Below are 17,142 nucleotides of genomic sequence, written 5' to 3'. Positions count from 1 at the left end.
TCGTCGTCTAGATTTTTGTTACGACCATATGTCTTCACAATCACTTCAACTCTGCGTCTTGTTCTTTTTTATGCGATTTCTACAGAATTGCGTGTGGAAAGTCATTTTCACTCTTATTGGTTTCGAGTGTTTTTTCATTCGCGTTATTAGGTTTTTGATCAAGCGTGACTTACCTCACTCTCAATAATGACTTCCTCACTGTGAAACTGACTTTTCAAAGAGATAAGGTCAAATGAGTGCGTATCATTCTAATTGACGGCTATTTGAGAGCAGAAAACTTGAACAAATTCTTTTAAAATTATAACTTCTCAGGATTTAAAAAAAAATTCGACCGATTTTTAGCTCTTGTGAATTTTTAGAGGGTTCTCGCTTCTCAACAAACGATTTTTTTGCTATTGAGTCTTACTCTGTTCCTTCTGTTTTTGCCTTTGTTTTACTCTGTTCCTTCTGTTTTTGTTTTTAAGTGCCTTATGCTTTCCGATTGTGTATTTTGGATCGCAGAGTTAATTGTTGAGCTCTGAAATGTTCAAAAATTATTCGTTGCTTCGTGACTTTAGCGCGGTCATTTTTTTTGAGCCTATGAATTTTTTTGCGTTTTTTTATGAATTCTGGCCAATTTTGGACGTTACCAGGGATGTTATTAATAATATGAAAGTAAAGGTAGCGTATGAACATATCACAGTGACTGTTTTCTGTAAAGAAAATGTCTTTAGATTTTTTTTCTAAATGATGTACTTGTTTTTATGTTAGCTTGATTTAATAATGTCCCTGCTCGAATCTTTCTCGTTATGAGGTATAAATTTTTACCAATTTTTTTATACAAATATGGCGCGGTAAGGATAGCTGTTTTATGTCAAAAAATAATGGTTTTGGCTGTAGCTACGGCTCAGCTGCTGAAGTTCCGGCGGTTCGATTTGCTTCCGGATTGCTTCCGGCCAAGTTTTTTATTTCGTCGTCTAGATTTTTGTTACGACCAGATGTCTTCACATTCACTTCAACTCTGCGTCTTGTTCTTTTTTATGCGATTTCTACAGAATTGCGTGTGGGAAGTTATTTTACTCTTATTGGTGGGAGTATTTTTTCATTCGCGTTATTAGGTTTTTGATCAAGCGTGACTTACCTCACTCTCAATAATGACTTCCTCACTGTGAAACTGACTTTTCAAAGAGATAAGGTCAAATGAGTGCGTATCATTCTAATTGACGGTTATTTGAGAGCAGAAAACTCGAACAGATTCTTTTAGTAATATAACTTCTCAGCAGCATTTTAAAAAAAAAATTACCGATTTTTAGTTCTTGTGAATTTTTAGAGGGTTCTAGCTTCTCAACAAACGATTTTTTTTGCTATTGAGTGTTACTCTGTTCCTTCTGTTTTTGCCTTTGTTTTACTCTGTTCCTTCTGTTTTTGTTTTTAACTGCCTTATGCTTTCCGATTGTGTCTTTTGGATCGCAGAGTTAATTGTTGAGCTCTGAAATGTTGTTCAAAAATTATTCGTTGCTTCGTGACTATTTAGCCCGGTCAGTTTTTTTGAGCCAATAAATATTTTTGCGGTTTTCATTAGTAATATGAAAGTAAAGGTAGCGTATCAACATATCACAGTGACTGTTTTCTGTAAAGATAATGTCTTTAGTTTTTTTTTCTAAATGATGTACTTGTTTTTATGTTAGCTTGATTTAATAATGTCCCTGCTCGAATCTTTCTCGTTATGAGGTATAAATTTTTACCAATTTTTTTTATACAAATATGGCGCGGTAAGGATAGCTGTTTTATGTCAAAAAATAATGGTTTTGGCTGTAGCTACGGCTCAGCTGCTGAAGTTCCGGCGGTTCGATTTGCTTCCGGATTGCTTCCGGCCAAGTTTTTTATTTCGTCGTCTAGATTTTTGTTACGACCAGATGTCTTCACATTCACTTCAACTCTGCGTCTTGTTCTTTTTATGCGATTTCTACAGAATTGCGTGTGGGAAGTTATTTTACTCTTATTGGTGCGAGTATTTTTTCATTCGCGTTATTAGGTTTTTGATCAAGCGTGACTTACCTCACTCTCAATAATGACTTCCTCACTGTGAAACTGACTTTTCAAAGAGATAAGGTCAAATGAGTGCGTATCATTCTAATTGACGGTTATTTGAGAGCAGAAAACTCGAACAGATTCTTTTAAAAATATAACTTCTCAGCAGCATTTTAAAAAAAAATTACCGATTTTTAGTTCTTGTGAATTTTTAGAGGGTCCTAGCTTCTCAACAAACGATTTTTTTTGCTATTGAGTGTTACTCTGTTCCTTCTGTTTTTGCCTTTGTTTTACTCTGTTCCTTCTGTTTTTGTTTTTAACTGCCTTATGCTTTCCGATTGTGTGTTTTGGATCGCAGAGTTAATTGTTGAGCTCTGAAATGTTCAAAAATTATTCGTTGCTTCGTGACTATTTAGCGCGGTCATTTTTTTGAGCCTATGAATTTTTTTGCGTCTTTTTTTATGAATTCTGGCCAATTTTGGACGTTACCAGGGATGTTATTAATAATATGAAAGTAAAGGTAGCGTATCAACATATCACATTGACTGTTTTCTGTAAAGATAATGTCTTTAGATTTTTTTTCTAAATGATGTACTTGTTTTTTCTTGTTATGAGGTATAAATTTTTACCAATTTTTTAATACAAATATGGTGCGGTAAGGATAGCTGTTTTATGTCAAAAAATAATGGTTTTGGCTGTAGCTACGGCTCAGCTGCTGAAGTTCCGGCGGTTCGATTTGCTTCCGGCCAAGTTTTTTATTTCGTTGTCTAGATTTTTGTTACGACCAGATGTCTTCACATTCACTTCAACTCTGCGTCTTGTTCTTTTTTATGCGATTTCTACAGAATTGCGTGTGGGAAGTTATTTTACTCTTATTGGTGCGAGTATTTTTTCATTCGCGTTATTAGGTTTTTGATCAAGCGTGACTTACCTCACTCTCAATGATGACTTCCTCACTGTGAAACTGACTTTTCAAAGCGATAAGGTCAAATGAGTGCGTATCATTCTAATTGACGGTTATTTGAGAGCAGAAAACTCGAACAGATTCTTTTAAAAATATAACTTCTCAGCAGCATTAAAAAAAATTTGACCGATTTTTAGTTCTTGTGAATTTTTAGAGGGTTCTAGCTTCTCAACAAACGATTTTTTTGCTATTGAGTGTTACTCTGTTCTTTCTGTTTTTGCCTTTGTTTTACTCTGCTCCTTCCGTTTTTGTTTTTAACTGCCTTATGTTTTCCGATTGTGTCTTTTGGATCGCAGAGTTAATTGTTGAGCTCTGAAGTGTTGTTCAAAAATTATTCGTTGCTTCGTGACTAATTAGCCCGGTCAGTTTTTTTGAGCCAATAAATATTTTTGCGGTTTTTCCATGAATTTTGGCCAATTTTGGACGTTACCAGAGATGTTATTAGTAATATGAAAGTAAAGGTAGCGTATCAACATATCACAGTGACTGTTTTCTGTAAAGATAATGTCTTTAGATTTATTTTCTAAATGATGTACTTTTTTTTATGTTAGCTTGATTTAATAATGTCCCTGCTCGAATCTTTCTCGTTATGAGGTATAAGTTTTTACCAATTTTTTTATACAAATATTGTGCGGTAAGGAATAACTGTTTTATGTCAAAAAGATAATGGTTTTGGCTGTAGCTACGGCTCAGCTGCTGAAGTTCCGGCGGTTCGAGTTGCTTCCGGCCAAGTTTTTCATTTCGTCGTCTAGATTTTTGTTACGACCATATGTCTTCACAATCACTTCAAATCTGCTTTTTGCTCATTTGTTCATGCAATTTCAACACAATTGCGTGCGGGATATCATTTTCGTTATTATTGGTGTGATTATTTTTTTTTCATTCGCTTGATTAAGTTTTTGATTGACTGTGTATCATTCTATTTGAAGGTTATTTGAGAGCAAAAAAACTCAAACAGATTCCTAATGAAAATATAACATCTCAGCATTATTTTAAAAAATGCTTTTTGGTCTGTTTCTTTTACTTTTTTTGAGACTGCAGATCTACGAAGTTACTGCGTCTATTTTCTGGTTATCTGCCAGCTATGTTGATTGGGTTTCTCATGTCGATCAACGAAATAAATATACCTGAAAAATGATCACATGCTTTTTGGTTTTTGGTAAATGTCAAATCGCGTTTTCGTTCATTTAGTGTTCAATTGGAAATTATATCCAAATCTAATATTTTCAAATTGAAGATAAGTTTTGATCGAATTGCTCATTTTATGAAGTTGTGAATTTTTCTCCAACAAAGTTGTTTGAAATTATCTTAATTATAGAAATAAATATACCTGAAAGTATATCAAATGCATTTTGGTTTTTAACTTTGGTAGATGTCAGGTTGCGTTTTCGTTCATTTAGTGTTCACTTGGAAAGCATATCCAGAACTAAGTTTTGCAAATTTAAGATACTTTAGGTTCGAAGTGCTCATTTTTGATCTTGTTAATTGTTCTCAAACAACCTTTCGAAAATATTTTAGTTCTACGGTCTTTCTAAAGCGATTTTTCGCTTTACGGAATTTTTCTGACGCTTTGAACTTCTCGATCTCAAAAACGGGATGAATAGGTAAATCCAGCCCGGGTGGCATTAAATTGCTAAGCAGCTCTCTTAGAGCCTTACGCCTTAGTAGTCTGACATGTTTAGAGGAGACAAAATGATTGTGGGAAGGGAGGTTCTTATTTATAAGAATTTGACTACTTTGCCGACCGACCTTTAATTTAGTTGGAGGGTTCTTTGATTTTCGTCTTGTTAGATGAGTTCTCAAGTTTGGTGATCATTATCTGATTTTTACTACTTAACGATTTTTTAATTACTTATTCGGGTTTTGGTTTTTGCTGGAATATGTTGCTCACTGTATTGTCGTTTTGTTTTTAAGGATGATGAGGGCTTGTTGAATTTTTCACGTGACTCTCACTAAGATTTTGGCTCATTGTAGTAATAATTTAGGAATTTTAGGTACTTTTAGGTAATTTTTAAATGCTCTTTTGAATTCTGCTATTTGCAAAAGTTTTGCTTTCTTTCAAGTTTTTGTCCCCTTTTTCTTTTCATTTTTTTTTAGTTTTCGGGTCCAATGAAACTTTTCAAGACTGTAGACTCGTTGTTGGGCCACTAAATAGTTTTTTATAGCTGCGAAGCTGTAAGCTGTGCGGAGCTATATTGCGGTTTTCTCTCGGTTTTTTTTTACAGGAAGTAGATTTGTTCGCGCGGCATTTTGACCTAAAAGCAAAAGTGAGAAAAGCTGTCTTGGTGAACAGATTTTCGCTAAGCGAGAGAAGTGTTTTGATCATGCGCTGCGTTTAGTGAATGACTTTTTGACTTTGAAAAGTAGTTTTTGACTGAAATGCACATAAAGATAACCGTTTTTAGCCGTTTTTTCGTCTAAGTGGCCCAAATTTTTTGCTTTTAATTTGGTTCCTTGTAGAAATAAATTTTATTCGATACTATATTGAAATGTAAACCTCGGAAATTGATGCCACAGTGTTTTGCAGAGCCTGAAAATGCGTTTCAAGTTAAAAATTGGTACATAATTCTTGATTTTTTTTGTTAATTTTTGGCTTTTTTCTTTTAATTTCTTCTTTTTTGGATCTTTTACCGTTTTTTGTCAAAAATCAGTTAATATAGCAATTTCTCTCGCTGAAAATTCCTATAGTCGACGCCTCTTTCTACCTCGATGTAATTTTGTTCGATAAAATTGTATATATGCTAATCCGATTTTGGTAGTTTTTTCCGATTTTCGTCAGTTTTTCGTTTGTTTTTTGTTTGTAATTGCTAGAAATAGATTTTTGTGCAACATGAGGGACTTTAATTTCGTTTCAATGAAAATTCAATCATTTTTTGGCGTTAAGTTTTGAGAAAACAGTTAAATCTTTTTCATAAATGCAGTCTTAACTTAAAAGTTCTTTGACCATTTTTTTTGCAAAATGTTTCAATGTTTCTTATTTATGAATTGGTTTTTGCTGGAATATGTTGCTCACTGTATTGTCGTTTTGTTTTTAAGGATGATGAGGGCTTGTTGAGTTTTTCACGTGACTCTCACTAAGATTTTGGCTCATTGTAGTAATAATTTAGGAATTTTAGGTACTTTTAGGTAATTTTTAAATGCTCTTTTGAATTCTGCTATTTGCAAAAGTTTTGCTTTCTTTCAAGTTTTTGTCCCCTTTTTCTTTTCATTTTTTTTTAGTTTTCGGGTCCAATGAAACTTTTCAAGACTGTAGACTCGTTGTTGGGCCACTAAATAGTTTTTTATAGCTGCGAAGCTGTAAGCTGTGCGGAGCTATATTGCGGTTTTCTCTCGGTTTTTTTTTTACAGGAAGTAGATTTGTTCACGCGGCATTTTGACCTAAAAGCAAAAGTGAGAAAAGCTGTCTTGGTGAACAGATTTTCGCTAAGCGAGAGAAGTGTTTTGATCATGCGCTGCGTTTAGTGAATGACTTTTTGACTTTGAAAAGTAGTTTTTGACTGAAATGCACATAAAGATAACCGTTTTTAGCCGTTTTTTCGTCTAAGTGGCCCAAATTTTTTGCTTTTAATTTGGTTCCTTGTAGAAATAAATTTTATTCGATACTATATTGAAATGTAAACCTCGGAAATTGATGCCACAGTCTTTTGCAGAGCCTGAAAATGCGTTTCAAGTTAAAAATTGGTACATAATTCTTGATTTTTTTGTTAATTTTTGGCTTTTTTCTTTTAATTTCTTCTTTTTTGGATCTTTTACCGTTTTTTGTCAAAAATCAGTTAATATAGCAATTTCTCTCGCTGAAAATTCCTATAGTCGACGCCTCTTTCTACCTCGATGTAATTTTGTTCAATAAATTTGTATATATGCTAATCCGATTTTGGTAGTTTTTTCCGATTTTCGTCAGTTTTTCGTTTGTTTTTTGTTTGTAATTTTGTAATTGCTAGAAATAGATTTTTGTGCAACATGAGGGACTTTAATTTCGTTTCAAAGAAAATTCAATCATTTTTTGGCGTTAAGTTTTGAGAAAACAGTTAAATCTTTTTCATAAATGCAGTCTTAACTTAAAAGTTCTTTGAGCATTTTTTTTGCAAAATGTTTCAATGTTTCTTATTTATGAATTCTGCTTTTTCCTACTTTTTGGTGTCTTTTTTGAGGATAGATTTTTGTATCGGATGACTAGTTATCTTTTCTCTGTCTTGAATGCTGAACAATGAAATGTATTCGTTTTTCTTGAATTTTTTAAATTGGTTTTAAACTTTCAAAAATCAAGAAACTCCTTTTGTTACGGTGTTCCTTACATTGTGCCCATATTCTTCACATTCTAGTTGTTTTCATTCGAGTTTTGTCCTGGCACCTAATTTTATTTTCGGTATATTGATTTTTTAGTTGTAAAAAATGAACGATTTCAGCTTTTTCTTAGATTTTTGTCATTTCTTTGGTGTGCAATTGATTTCATTCGACAAAAGGCAGTACTGAGAGTTTGATAGCAAGCTTCTTCCAAAATTTCCACGTATGACTCTACTGCAGCTTTCTTCCGGCCTTTGTGTTAATTTAAACGATTTTTTGTTTTTGAATATTCTTCTGCTGCTTATGTCTTTTCTATGATCAATTTTATTTTTGATTTAGTATGAAATCATGTTGTCTAGCTTATCTACAAAGAGGAACAGTATGTGTGTGTTGTTTTTTGTCTTAATCGTAGTGATTGATTAGAAGTGTAATTATAGGTGTTTTCTGATTCTTAAATTTGAGCTTTCATTTTTGAAAAGATTTAACTTAGTTTCTAAGATTATTATCTGCCGTTTGCTTTCGCGATCTTTTTCAGATTAGAATCATGAATTATTTGAGGGCTATTGATAACCTCGCCAGCTTTTTCAGACTATTAGGTTTCTGAGCACCTTAATTATTTTGGATTTTTTAACGTTACCAAACGTTTTTAATAATAGAAAATTTTGCTGCATTTTGTTTCTCTTGTTGACAGTGGTTTAAGTTTCACCAATTTTTTTTTAGCAGACCTGGAGAGGTAGTGAGTTAATGGTTTAATACAAAAGGTAGTGGCTTCCGCTGCAATTACGGTTTTGTTAGCGAAGTTTTAACGCTTCGAGTCGCTTCCGGAATTCTTCCGGCTACGTTTTTTGTTTCGTCGTCTGACGCTCTTTTTTCGTTTTACATTTTCTCACACCTCAAAGCTGAAAAGTCAAATTTTCTGAATGACTTCATCCTCTCACTAACTGTTTTTGCGAGCGTGACGTCATTTTTCACTCTCTCTAGCAAAAGTTCTTTGCGTGTTTAGATTTTGATCATAAGTGACTTACCTCACTCAATAAAAATGACTTTTGCACTTTAAAATTTAAGTTTATTTTGAATCAGTTTAAGATCAAAGGAACTCATATGTGTAATAATGGTCCCTAATGAAAAAGACTCTGCGCAATGAACTTGAACAAGCTTAATTAATTTATCGTTTATTTTTTACATAGCTTTTTGAGCGGCGTGGATAACTTTTCCAACTTATTTCTGTATCTATTTCTATCTCTATCATACGGCACGCAAGTCTCTTCTTTCGCAGCTATTCGGGCAATCTGCCGGCTATGTTAGTGAAGCATAAATTGTTTGGAAGATAGAACTGACCCAATTTTTTGGCGACTCTCAAATATAAATATTGTCATTTTTTTCATGTTTTTAAATGTTTTGTTTTTTTGCCGTTTACAGCTTGACGTTTTTCCGTTTTTAGCCATTCTACAGATTAGTTGTAGACCCTGGTAGCAACGGATTGGTTTTGAAATACAATTTTGTAATAGCCGCAAAGCAATATCTGAGGCTATTCTCTTGGTTTTTTACATTGCAACGGATTGTATTGGTGAGCTGTCTTTTTTTAAGATGTGTTCACATTTTTCTGATGACTTTTGGCTTCAAACAGGTAACGCTCAGCGGGCATTAAGTTGCAATACAAACCCTCTATTGTTGATTTAGTAGTATTTGAGCTGACTTAAGTAGTCTTTAAGGTGCCTAATGTTCTGAAGTCTAAGAGAACGTCTAATTTCAAGGTGAAAAGGTCACTTCTGAATTTTTTCGTTCACAATTTTGTGTTCTTTTTTATCGGTTTCAGTTTTTTCTGAAACAGGACTTCAATTGTCATTTGCCTAAGGTCCTAGTAGTCTTTGTGTAAGCTCGAAATAATGCTTCTTAATTGTTTTTTGAGGTATATATTTTGGTAATGCAAACTTAATTACACAAAGATGTGTTATTTTGCTATTTTTTCTAGTTTTATTAGAACATTTTATCATTATTTGAGTTGCTATCTTTGTGAGCCAATGAATCTTTTTTAGGGCTAAGTAATGGGTTGCCGGATAGTTTTTAGTGGCCTTGGAATAGTTTTCAAGATGTTAGTGTCTTAAATGTTAGAATTTTTTACGATAAAATTTGCTATTTTCTTGTTTGTTGCTTAATCAAAATCTAACATTTCAGCTTTAAATTTAAAAAATTTGTTTTTCGGTCTGTTTCTTTTATCTTTTTGAGACTGCAGATATACAAAACTACTGCGGGAATTTTCTGACAATCTGCCAGCTAAGTTTGTACCTCTGAATGTGTTGTGAATTGGTTGTACCTCTGAATTCTTAGGTTGTTTAGTTATTTTGTTATCAAATCTTTTACAATAAACGTTCAACTGAGGCAGAGTATTTATCATGCCAGAGCTGACGTGATCTGCGTGCGTGACGCCATTTTGTACTCTGATTGGAGCTAATTTTTCTATATTCGAATTATTAAGTTTTTGGTTACACGTAACTTACCTCACTCTCAAAAATGACTTCCTTACTCTGAATTTGACTTTTCTTAGCTTTATTTCAAAGAGATGAGGTCAAGTGAATGTTTGTCACTCTAAGTGACGGTGATTTTAGGGCAGCTAATAGAAGCAGCAATAAGTTCAGCAGACTCTTAATCAAAATGTAACATCTAGCATATAATAGAAAGAAGTTCCTTTTTTGGCTATGCTTCTCTTACTAGCTTTTTGAGACTGGAGATCTACGAAGCTATTGCGGATATTTTCTGGTGGTCTGCCAGCTATGTTATCAAAATTTTTGTACCAATTTTTGTGGAGTTTTTGGTAGTTTTTTGGGTTTTTGGTCGATGTTTCAAGTTTTTTTTGACAGTTTTCGTATGTTCCTGACATTAGAATAACTCGTACTTTTGAAATCTTTTAGTAAAGAAATCGATTTTTCATTTTTTTTCTGTTCCATCAACCGCAGTCTGGGTTCGGGAATCCATTAGGGCTTTTTTCGGCAATCCGCCGGGTATTTAGTTTTTTTTAATAGCCGCACAGCGATGGCTGGGGCTATTATTGGCCTTCTCTTGGTTTTTTTTACAATTCAAAGAATTTGAATTGTATTGGGGCGCTGTCTTTTTTTTAAGATCTGTTCACACATTTTCATGATTTTTGAAGTCAAATTGGAGTAGTGATTTTGGTCACGCCGAAACAGGAAGTGGAGCGAAAAAGCGAGTGGTTTTGCGGCGTGAAATTTTTCGCTAAGTAGAGTGAGAAAACGGTGTTTGAACAAAAATTCGGTTTCTCGGTAGTGGTTTTTTGTTCTCATGTGGCAATTTCACTCTGATTTTTACTGTTTTTTTCGATTTTTTGGATCGGATTTTTTTTTCTAAATAGTTTTCCCAATCCATTCACAGCTCATTCTGGACCTAGTTTTTTGTTAGAGTCAAAATTACATATCTCACTAGTGGTTTTTTGTTCTCCCTAGCAGCATTTTGACATTGATTTTCTGTCTTTTTTTGTTTTTTTTTCATCTGATTTTTTTTAGAAATGGTTTTTCCAATTCACTCATTGTCCGTTCTAGGTCTAGTTGTTTGTTAAGTCAATGAAAATTCTTTGAATTGTTTGTCAGGACTTGTCCTGGAGCGAGTGGAGCGAGTTTTTTTTGTTCATTCGCGTGATTAAATTTTTGGTCACACTTGACTTTCCTCACTCTTAAAAATGACTTCCTCACTTTGAAATTGAATTTTATTTACTTTGATTCAAAGAGATAAGGTCAAATGGGTGTGTGTCACTCTAAACAAAAGTTAAATGAGATCAGCTAATAGAGGCAGCAATAACTTATACAGATTTTTAAATCAAAATATAACAGATCAGCCTTCAATGAAAAGACGAGTTTTTTTGGTCTGTCTTTTTTACTGTTTTTTTAGACTGTCGATCTACGAATCTATTGCGGCTATTTTCTGGCAATCTGCCAGCTATATTTTATTTGGAAGACGACAAGTCTGTGAAGCAATCGCAGCTCTTTTTCGCATTCAACCATGCTCTTTCTTCAGCTGTCAATTTTCTTCTTTAGATGACTTTTTTAATAGCCGCCCTCATCTTCTCAGCCGGCTATTATTGCGCTCGTATTTTTTTTTTACTTTCTCAAACTTTTTTTCGCTTTACCATTTTGCCGCCTTTTCGACATTTTGCGTGAAATCTTTTTGACTTCTCTAGGCTAGTTTCTCTCTTCTCTCATTCTGCTAATAGTGAATTTGAACATCAGTTGCTAAGCAAAGCAATTCAAAATGAACAGAGTCGGTATAAAAAATTGAAGTCAGAAATAGAAACGGGATAAACCCATAAAGCCCAATTTTAGATGCCCGCTATTTGAACGTCGTTCCTATAAGTCTTAGTTACCATCTCTAATGCTTATTGTTATTGATAGGAGCCCCTGTAGCCTCTCTCTAAGAAATAAAAGTATGTTCAACTACGAAATGCCATCAAAATAAATCGGACTTTTTTTTAATATACAAAAATCTTTTTCGTACAAAAATCTTTTTTGTACAAAAGTCTTTTTTCGTACAAAAATCTTTTTCGTACAAAAATTCGTACAAAAATCTTTTTTTTTCAATATCTTCTGTTATTTCAATCCCAATCATGCTTATTGGAATCAACGGCGGCTATTTTCCGGCAATCTGCCGGGTATGTTTCAATGTGATTTTCAAAACCATTCATACCTTAGACGTTTTTTTAAATTTACATCGAAATAGTAAAAAAAAAATAAAGAATTTTGTCAAAATGGTTTAGCACTTCCTTATCTGTCGCTTTGATACCGCAGATCTAGAAGACATTTTTGGCAAAGAAACAACTATCTTTTAATTTTTGGGAGGAACACATCTAAATAGTCAGATTATTCCTAACGATTCCTAATTATTCCTAATTCCTAAAAATTTGTAATCCTCACTTATCTGTTTAGCCTCAAAAATTGACCCGCTTTGGGAAGAAGCTGAAAGTCAAGCTACTCAATTGGAAGTACTGCTGACAAAAATATCTGACCTTGTAGCTAACAGGGGTGGACTAAAGTTAAAACAATTTGAGAAAATTACATCGAAGTTCGAGATTAGTCAATTGGGATGTTACCGGGAGCCGTTCAAGGATTCTAAAACCGAAAAGCTTATTGATTTAAAGCCTTGCTCTTTGAAGGAACTTGTTGATTGCAGCTCAATTATTAATTCCAAAAATTCTTTCGAGAAAGTGTGCCTTTTGCGAATTGTTGCCGACATCGGCCAACATTTAGAGCAACCACCATACTACTGTGTTGCTGCTGATTCAAAGGGATCTCTGTGTGCAGTCTCCATTTTCAATGCTGCCATTAGTTTTCATCTGCAACGAGGTGATTCAATTGCAGTTGCCCAGCCAGATGTGTCCAAACACGTTTTCGATTTCGAGCCTTTAAAAGCTCCAAGCTCAATTGGTGATATAAAATATTGTCATGTTGACTTTGTGTTGCTCCGCGTGAATACTCCACTCGATTTAGTTATCAATGGAAGAAAAGGCAACAAGGGCATGCAAGCAATGGTATCAGTCGGAGTGGAAGCCAAGGCAAGCTGACGTTGATGCAGCATCATTTTGAGATATGAACTGAGTGCTTTTGGCCCAACATTAGTGGACATGAACGCACTACACGATAGCCCCTTAAAATGGGAATGAGCTGAAACGTGGTTCGTTTTTGTTAAAACTGTAGTTAATGTAAATATTTGTATCTTGTTAATAAAAGATCTAACGTACAAGGTTAACTGATTGACTGACCTTTCGAAATAGTAGAAGGCATAAATCTATTATTGGTAACTTCCGAAATTATGATGAGCTTTGGTTGGAATATGTCTAGCACTGATGCATTTTTCAGCATAGATATAGTGAACGGAGAAAATGTAAATTTACAAACAGACAAATGCCAGAAAACACTTCGAAGTTAACTACGTATAGCATGATTTCTGCTGCTTTTTAGGCATGATTTGCTCTAATGCGTGAAATTTCGAAGTTGAAGATGATTTCATTCTAGTTTTCGCTGCTTAAACAGCAAGCATGGTTAAACCGCTTTGTTTTTTTTTACCGTTTGCCAAGTTGTTACGCTACGCAATGTTAGATTTTCTGTGATCAAAATAGAAAATGAACTCAACTTATAATCAAGATGAAGTGAAAATCATTCATAAAAACGCTATCTGCAATTAAGTTTCGAGGACAAAAAATTGAGGCCCCTAATTTATTTGTTTTAAGAAAAAAAAATAGGTGTTTCAAAAGATCCAAAATCCTCACTGCAACGCTACATGGTGACACAAAGTCTTGCTCGTGCTGCGATACAATTTTCAGTAGTACAATCGGGCGAATTCTTAAAAATATGGAGTTTTATCAAGAAAAGCTGAAAAAAGTGGGGCATAATGTTTGTTTTTTGATGAAACGAACGTGCGCATCTTCAGCGACGGAATTGTTAAAGGTTTCCACGAAATGGAACGATTTTCATTTGAGTCACATGATCCTTTATGTTTTTGGTTGAAAACCAATCAGATGGACGCGAATTGATTGTTCGGTGTCCTAAGAAGCTAAAGTTTGTTGGTTGTTTTGAGCAATTTGCCTAGAAGAATGCAATTACAAGACTTTTTAACAAATATTCTCCTGTGCATAAATACAGGTCGCAAAAAATTGTCGACGATTTATTCCAGGAACAAGAAAAAAGTTGTGAGCGGTACTCCAATTAAAGGTATTTTGGCAATTATGAAGCAGCGATTACGAAAACAGTTTTTTGCAAACTTTTTAGAAAAGTGCTGGTAAACTGGCACAAAATTGATGCAAGTGTTGTAATTTGTAGACAAACGTAATGACAATCTTGTTGGAGAACTATGCAAACAATCTACCAGACTTTCAGAACGCTGAAAGGGCTGTTTGTTCTCACCAGTCTCATTAGCTCAGTTGTTATTTGCAAAAGATTTTTTGATTTCGAAGGAAGTTAAAACAATGTAGTAGTGTATTCTTAATTTTCGAGTGACTTTTACGCTCTTGCCTTTGCGCTTTGCGTGAACTGCACCCAACTTGGACCATTATTTTCGGTATTTTGCGGCACTTCTCTGGACTGGTCTCATTGTTCGCTCATCGTGCTCAAAATGCTTTTAAACAGTAGTTGCTCACCGAATCATTGTAAAATGTACAGGGCTAAAGGGAAATCGAAAACGACCATAATCGAAAAATAAAATCAGAATCAAAAGCGGCATAAGCCCAATTTTAGATGCCCGGTATTTAAACTGTTCTAATTAGTCTTAGTTTACACGTCCAATGCTCTTCGCTAATGATACTAATCCCTGTGTCCTGTATTTGAGAAACAGGACTATGCCTAACTATTTTAATTTTTTTTGAGCATTTGCTAAACTTCAGTAGCAGTTTTGTAACAAGGGTTTTTGTCCTTTCCATTTTAGAACACTTTTTTCAATTTTTTTGTTTTTCGGTTGAAGATATTTTCTTGGAGCGTTTTTGTGACCACTTGATTTGATTGGTATTAATTTCACTTGGCTGAAAATGGATTAAAAGGTCAAATTGTGGACCATTTTTTGAAGTGCTTATTTTTCTGTGTTTCGTGCTTTTCAATACAGTATATCATGTTCAATTGTTCCTTAAAATCTAAAATCTCATCTTTTCGTTTTGTTTCTAAGATGAGACACTTGAATGTTCGATAAGTCACTTTTCAATAAAAAACAAATGAAATATTTTGTTTGCTTCTTTGCCTTTATAGTGTTATCGGTTGTGTGTGTCATTACATGAACAGATGTGTCTTTTCACCTATCACGTGTGTACTCATTAATTGAACAATGTATCACACGGTCTGTTGAGATTAATTGTTTTCAAGGCGCAATTCATGAAGAATTTTTCAGAAATCGCTATCGGTTTTTGCTTTTATTTTTTCTGCGCTTTTTGTTGAGAGTTTTGAATTGAACTGAATTTAATTGTTTACTTATTGTAATGAGTAGTTGGCTGCTGCTTAAATGATGTCTCATTTAGAATTGGCTTTAGAGTTTTCGGGTTTTAAGATTCGTTAACTCATTTGAAAGATTCTGAAAATTGTGTGTGGTTTTTTGGTCACGGGAAAATTGCTGGTTTTCCATATCTGGCATATAGTTTACAATTGACAGGTAATACACAGGGAAAATTATTCTCAAATATGGAGAGGTATTTCAGATTATTCTGGTTTCAGGTTGATTATGATACGGCGTACCTTGGCAGAGTCAAAATTTTTCAACCCGCATTCGAGCGAATACGAGCTATTCCCCAGTACTTCAGTGGCAGCCTCCATGGACTTGAGTGTAGTGGTACCTTCTTACAATGAACAGGAGAGGCTGCCTGTAATGATGGACGAGGCACTGGAGTACTTGGAGGGGAGGAAAGAGCAGTTCCCTGACTTCACATATGAAGTCATTGTTGTCGACGATGGCAGTGGAGACCAAACATCCACAGTTGCACTTAGGTTGGACTTTTTTCTCTTCAGAAGTTGACTGTGCTAGAAAAAGTTGGATTTTGTATTGTTGCAACCCTCCGAGAAATGAGGATCAGGAACCGTTCGGATTCTACTAAGGCTGAGAGAAGCGGCTATGCCATACACCAGAAAATGTTAAAAACAAAATTGATTTAAAGAACCATAGGAAATAGTCAGTATGTTTAACCCCATCAATGTTTAACACGTCTGTTACATTCTTAAACATGAAACAAACAGTTCATATTTGTTCAACTAATTTTGTCAACGATTTAGTGGTAGTAAGAGTAGTAGTAGAAGTTTGCTTTTGCACCTCCTCTGAACACAAATGTGGGTTGATCAGTTTCAAAGTTGGTTTCGAGCACATTCCACAACTTTCACCCAATAAAAATCAAATATCCGAATACCTTCAGCACTACCCGAGCAAAAACTGAAGAATTTGATAGGCAATTGTACGCACTGCAATAACTTCAGCTCTAACCGAGCATTTGGTCAACCAAACTGCATGCCTCTGCTCTAACCGAACACTTCGTTATTGTCTTCTGCTGAAAGCCGAGCAAATCCAAAACAAATGGTTCCTTCTTCCACTCTAACCACGCATTAAAATTATGATTTGGATCTATTATGATTGGGCTAAAATATGCTTGAAAAGTTAAAAACGGGCTCACTATTAACTGTACCATATTTTGTTGTCTGATAACGTTTCGGAAATCAGATACTAACTCTCTGATCTCCTTGGCATTTGGGTGTACTCCATCAGCAGAAACGTGTCTGAATCTGAATTTCTTGTGTTCCGCGAATGGAATCCGTTGATCCCGTGCCACATAACGGTAACATGAGAGGGCGATCGTTTTTGTCAAATATGTTGTTGGTGCCGGCCAAAACGATTACATTCCTAATATTGTAAGTTTTTAAGTCGTCAAAAATCTTATCGCTATATAGAGTTGAGATACATCCTGCTGGACATGATATAGTCAGCGCATTTTCAATGAAAACTCCAAACAATAGCGATGACCCCGAATACATGTTTCATAAGTTTTCTTGTAATCAGGCGGAGCAATTAATATTCTGTACGGAATTTTTGGCTCAACAAGGGAGCACTCTCTTCTTCAGATTTTTCTTAATTTCGTTTATTCGACTCGACGTTTTCCGTTTTCTTTCCATTTCCCCTCTGAAAAATAGTTTCATTAGCAACTGGAGAAAAGAAAGGTATTGAGCTCCTTGCGAAAGAGTTTGTGATCTGATGTATTGCGTAGGTAGGACGGTATTGCATTCCATTTTCGCGGACCATAAACTGTTAATGCTATTTTTTCATATGAATTTCGAAAGCTCAACTTTTAGCTTCCAATGGTTGTCTTATTTTTTACTATTATTTTTCCCTTGAATGATAATCAGGTCTTTAAAATAATTTAG

At 34.5% G+C, this 17,142-nt stretch overlaps 4 protein-coding genes across 6 annotated transcripts in view; 2 read left to right on the top strand and 2 right to left on the bottom strand.

Moving 5' to 3' along the window:
• Window positions 1-13,003, top strand: part of LOC142358662 (tetratricopeptide repeat protein 5-like) — a 263,093-nt gene extending 250,090 nt beyond the window's left edge. For both annotated transcript variants that reach the window (XM_075410154.1, XM_075410153.1), the window contains one exon: window positions 12,190-13,003. In XM_075410154.1, the coding sequence (XP_075266269.1) occupies window positions 12,190-12,824 (635 nt within the window). In that variant the 3' untranslated portion in view covers window positions 12,825-13,003. The remainder of the gene's footprint in view (window positions 1-12,189) is intronic.
• LOC142358667 (dolichyl-phosphate beta-glucosyltransferase-like) overlaps window positions 1-17,142 on the top strand; it is a 303,077-nt gene that overhangs the window by 250,091 nt on the left and 35,844 nt on the right. Inside the window, exon 2 of the mRNA XM_075410158.1 lies at window positions 15,454-15,723. Coding sequence (XP_075266273.1) covers window positions 15,461-15,723 — 263 coding nt within the window. The 5' untranslated portion in view covers window positions 15,454-15,460. The remainder of the gene's footprint in view (window positions 1-15,453; window positions 15,724-17,142) is intronic.
• Window positions 1-17,142, bottom strand: part of LOC142358660 (ATP-dependent 6-phosphofructokinase, muscle type-like) — a 702,476-nt gene that overhangs the window by 681,907 nt on the left and 3,427 nt on the right. The window lies entirely within an intron of this gene.
• Window positions 1-17,142, bottom strand: part of LOC142358665 (putative isocitrate dehydrogenase [NAD] subunit alpha, mitochondrial) — a 322,133-nt gene that overhangs the window by 301,565 nt on the left and 3,426 nt on the right. The window lies entirely within an intron of this gene.

Source organism: Convolutriloba macropyga, chromosome 2, assembly GCF_964194025.1.
Source record: "Convolutriloba macropyga chromosome 2, txConMacr16.3, whole genome shotgun sequence".
NCBI lineage: Eukaryota > Metazoa > Xenacoelomorpha > Acoela > Convolutidae > Convolutriloba > Convolutriloba macropyga.
Note: the sequence above shows the minus strand (reverse complement) of the source record. Positions and strands in the feature narration are given on the sequence as shown.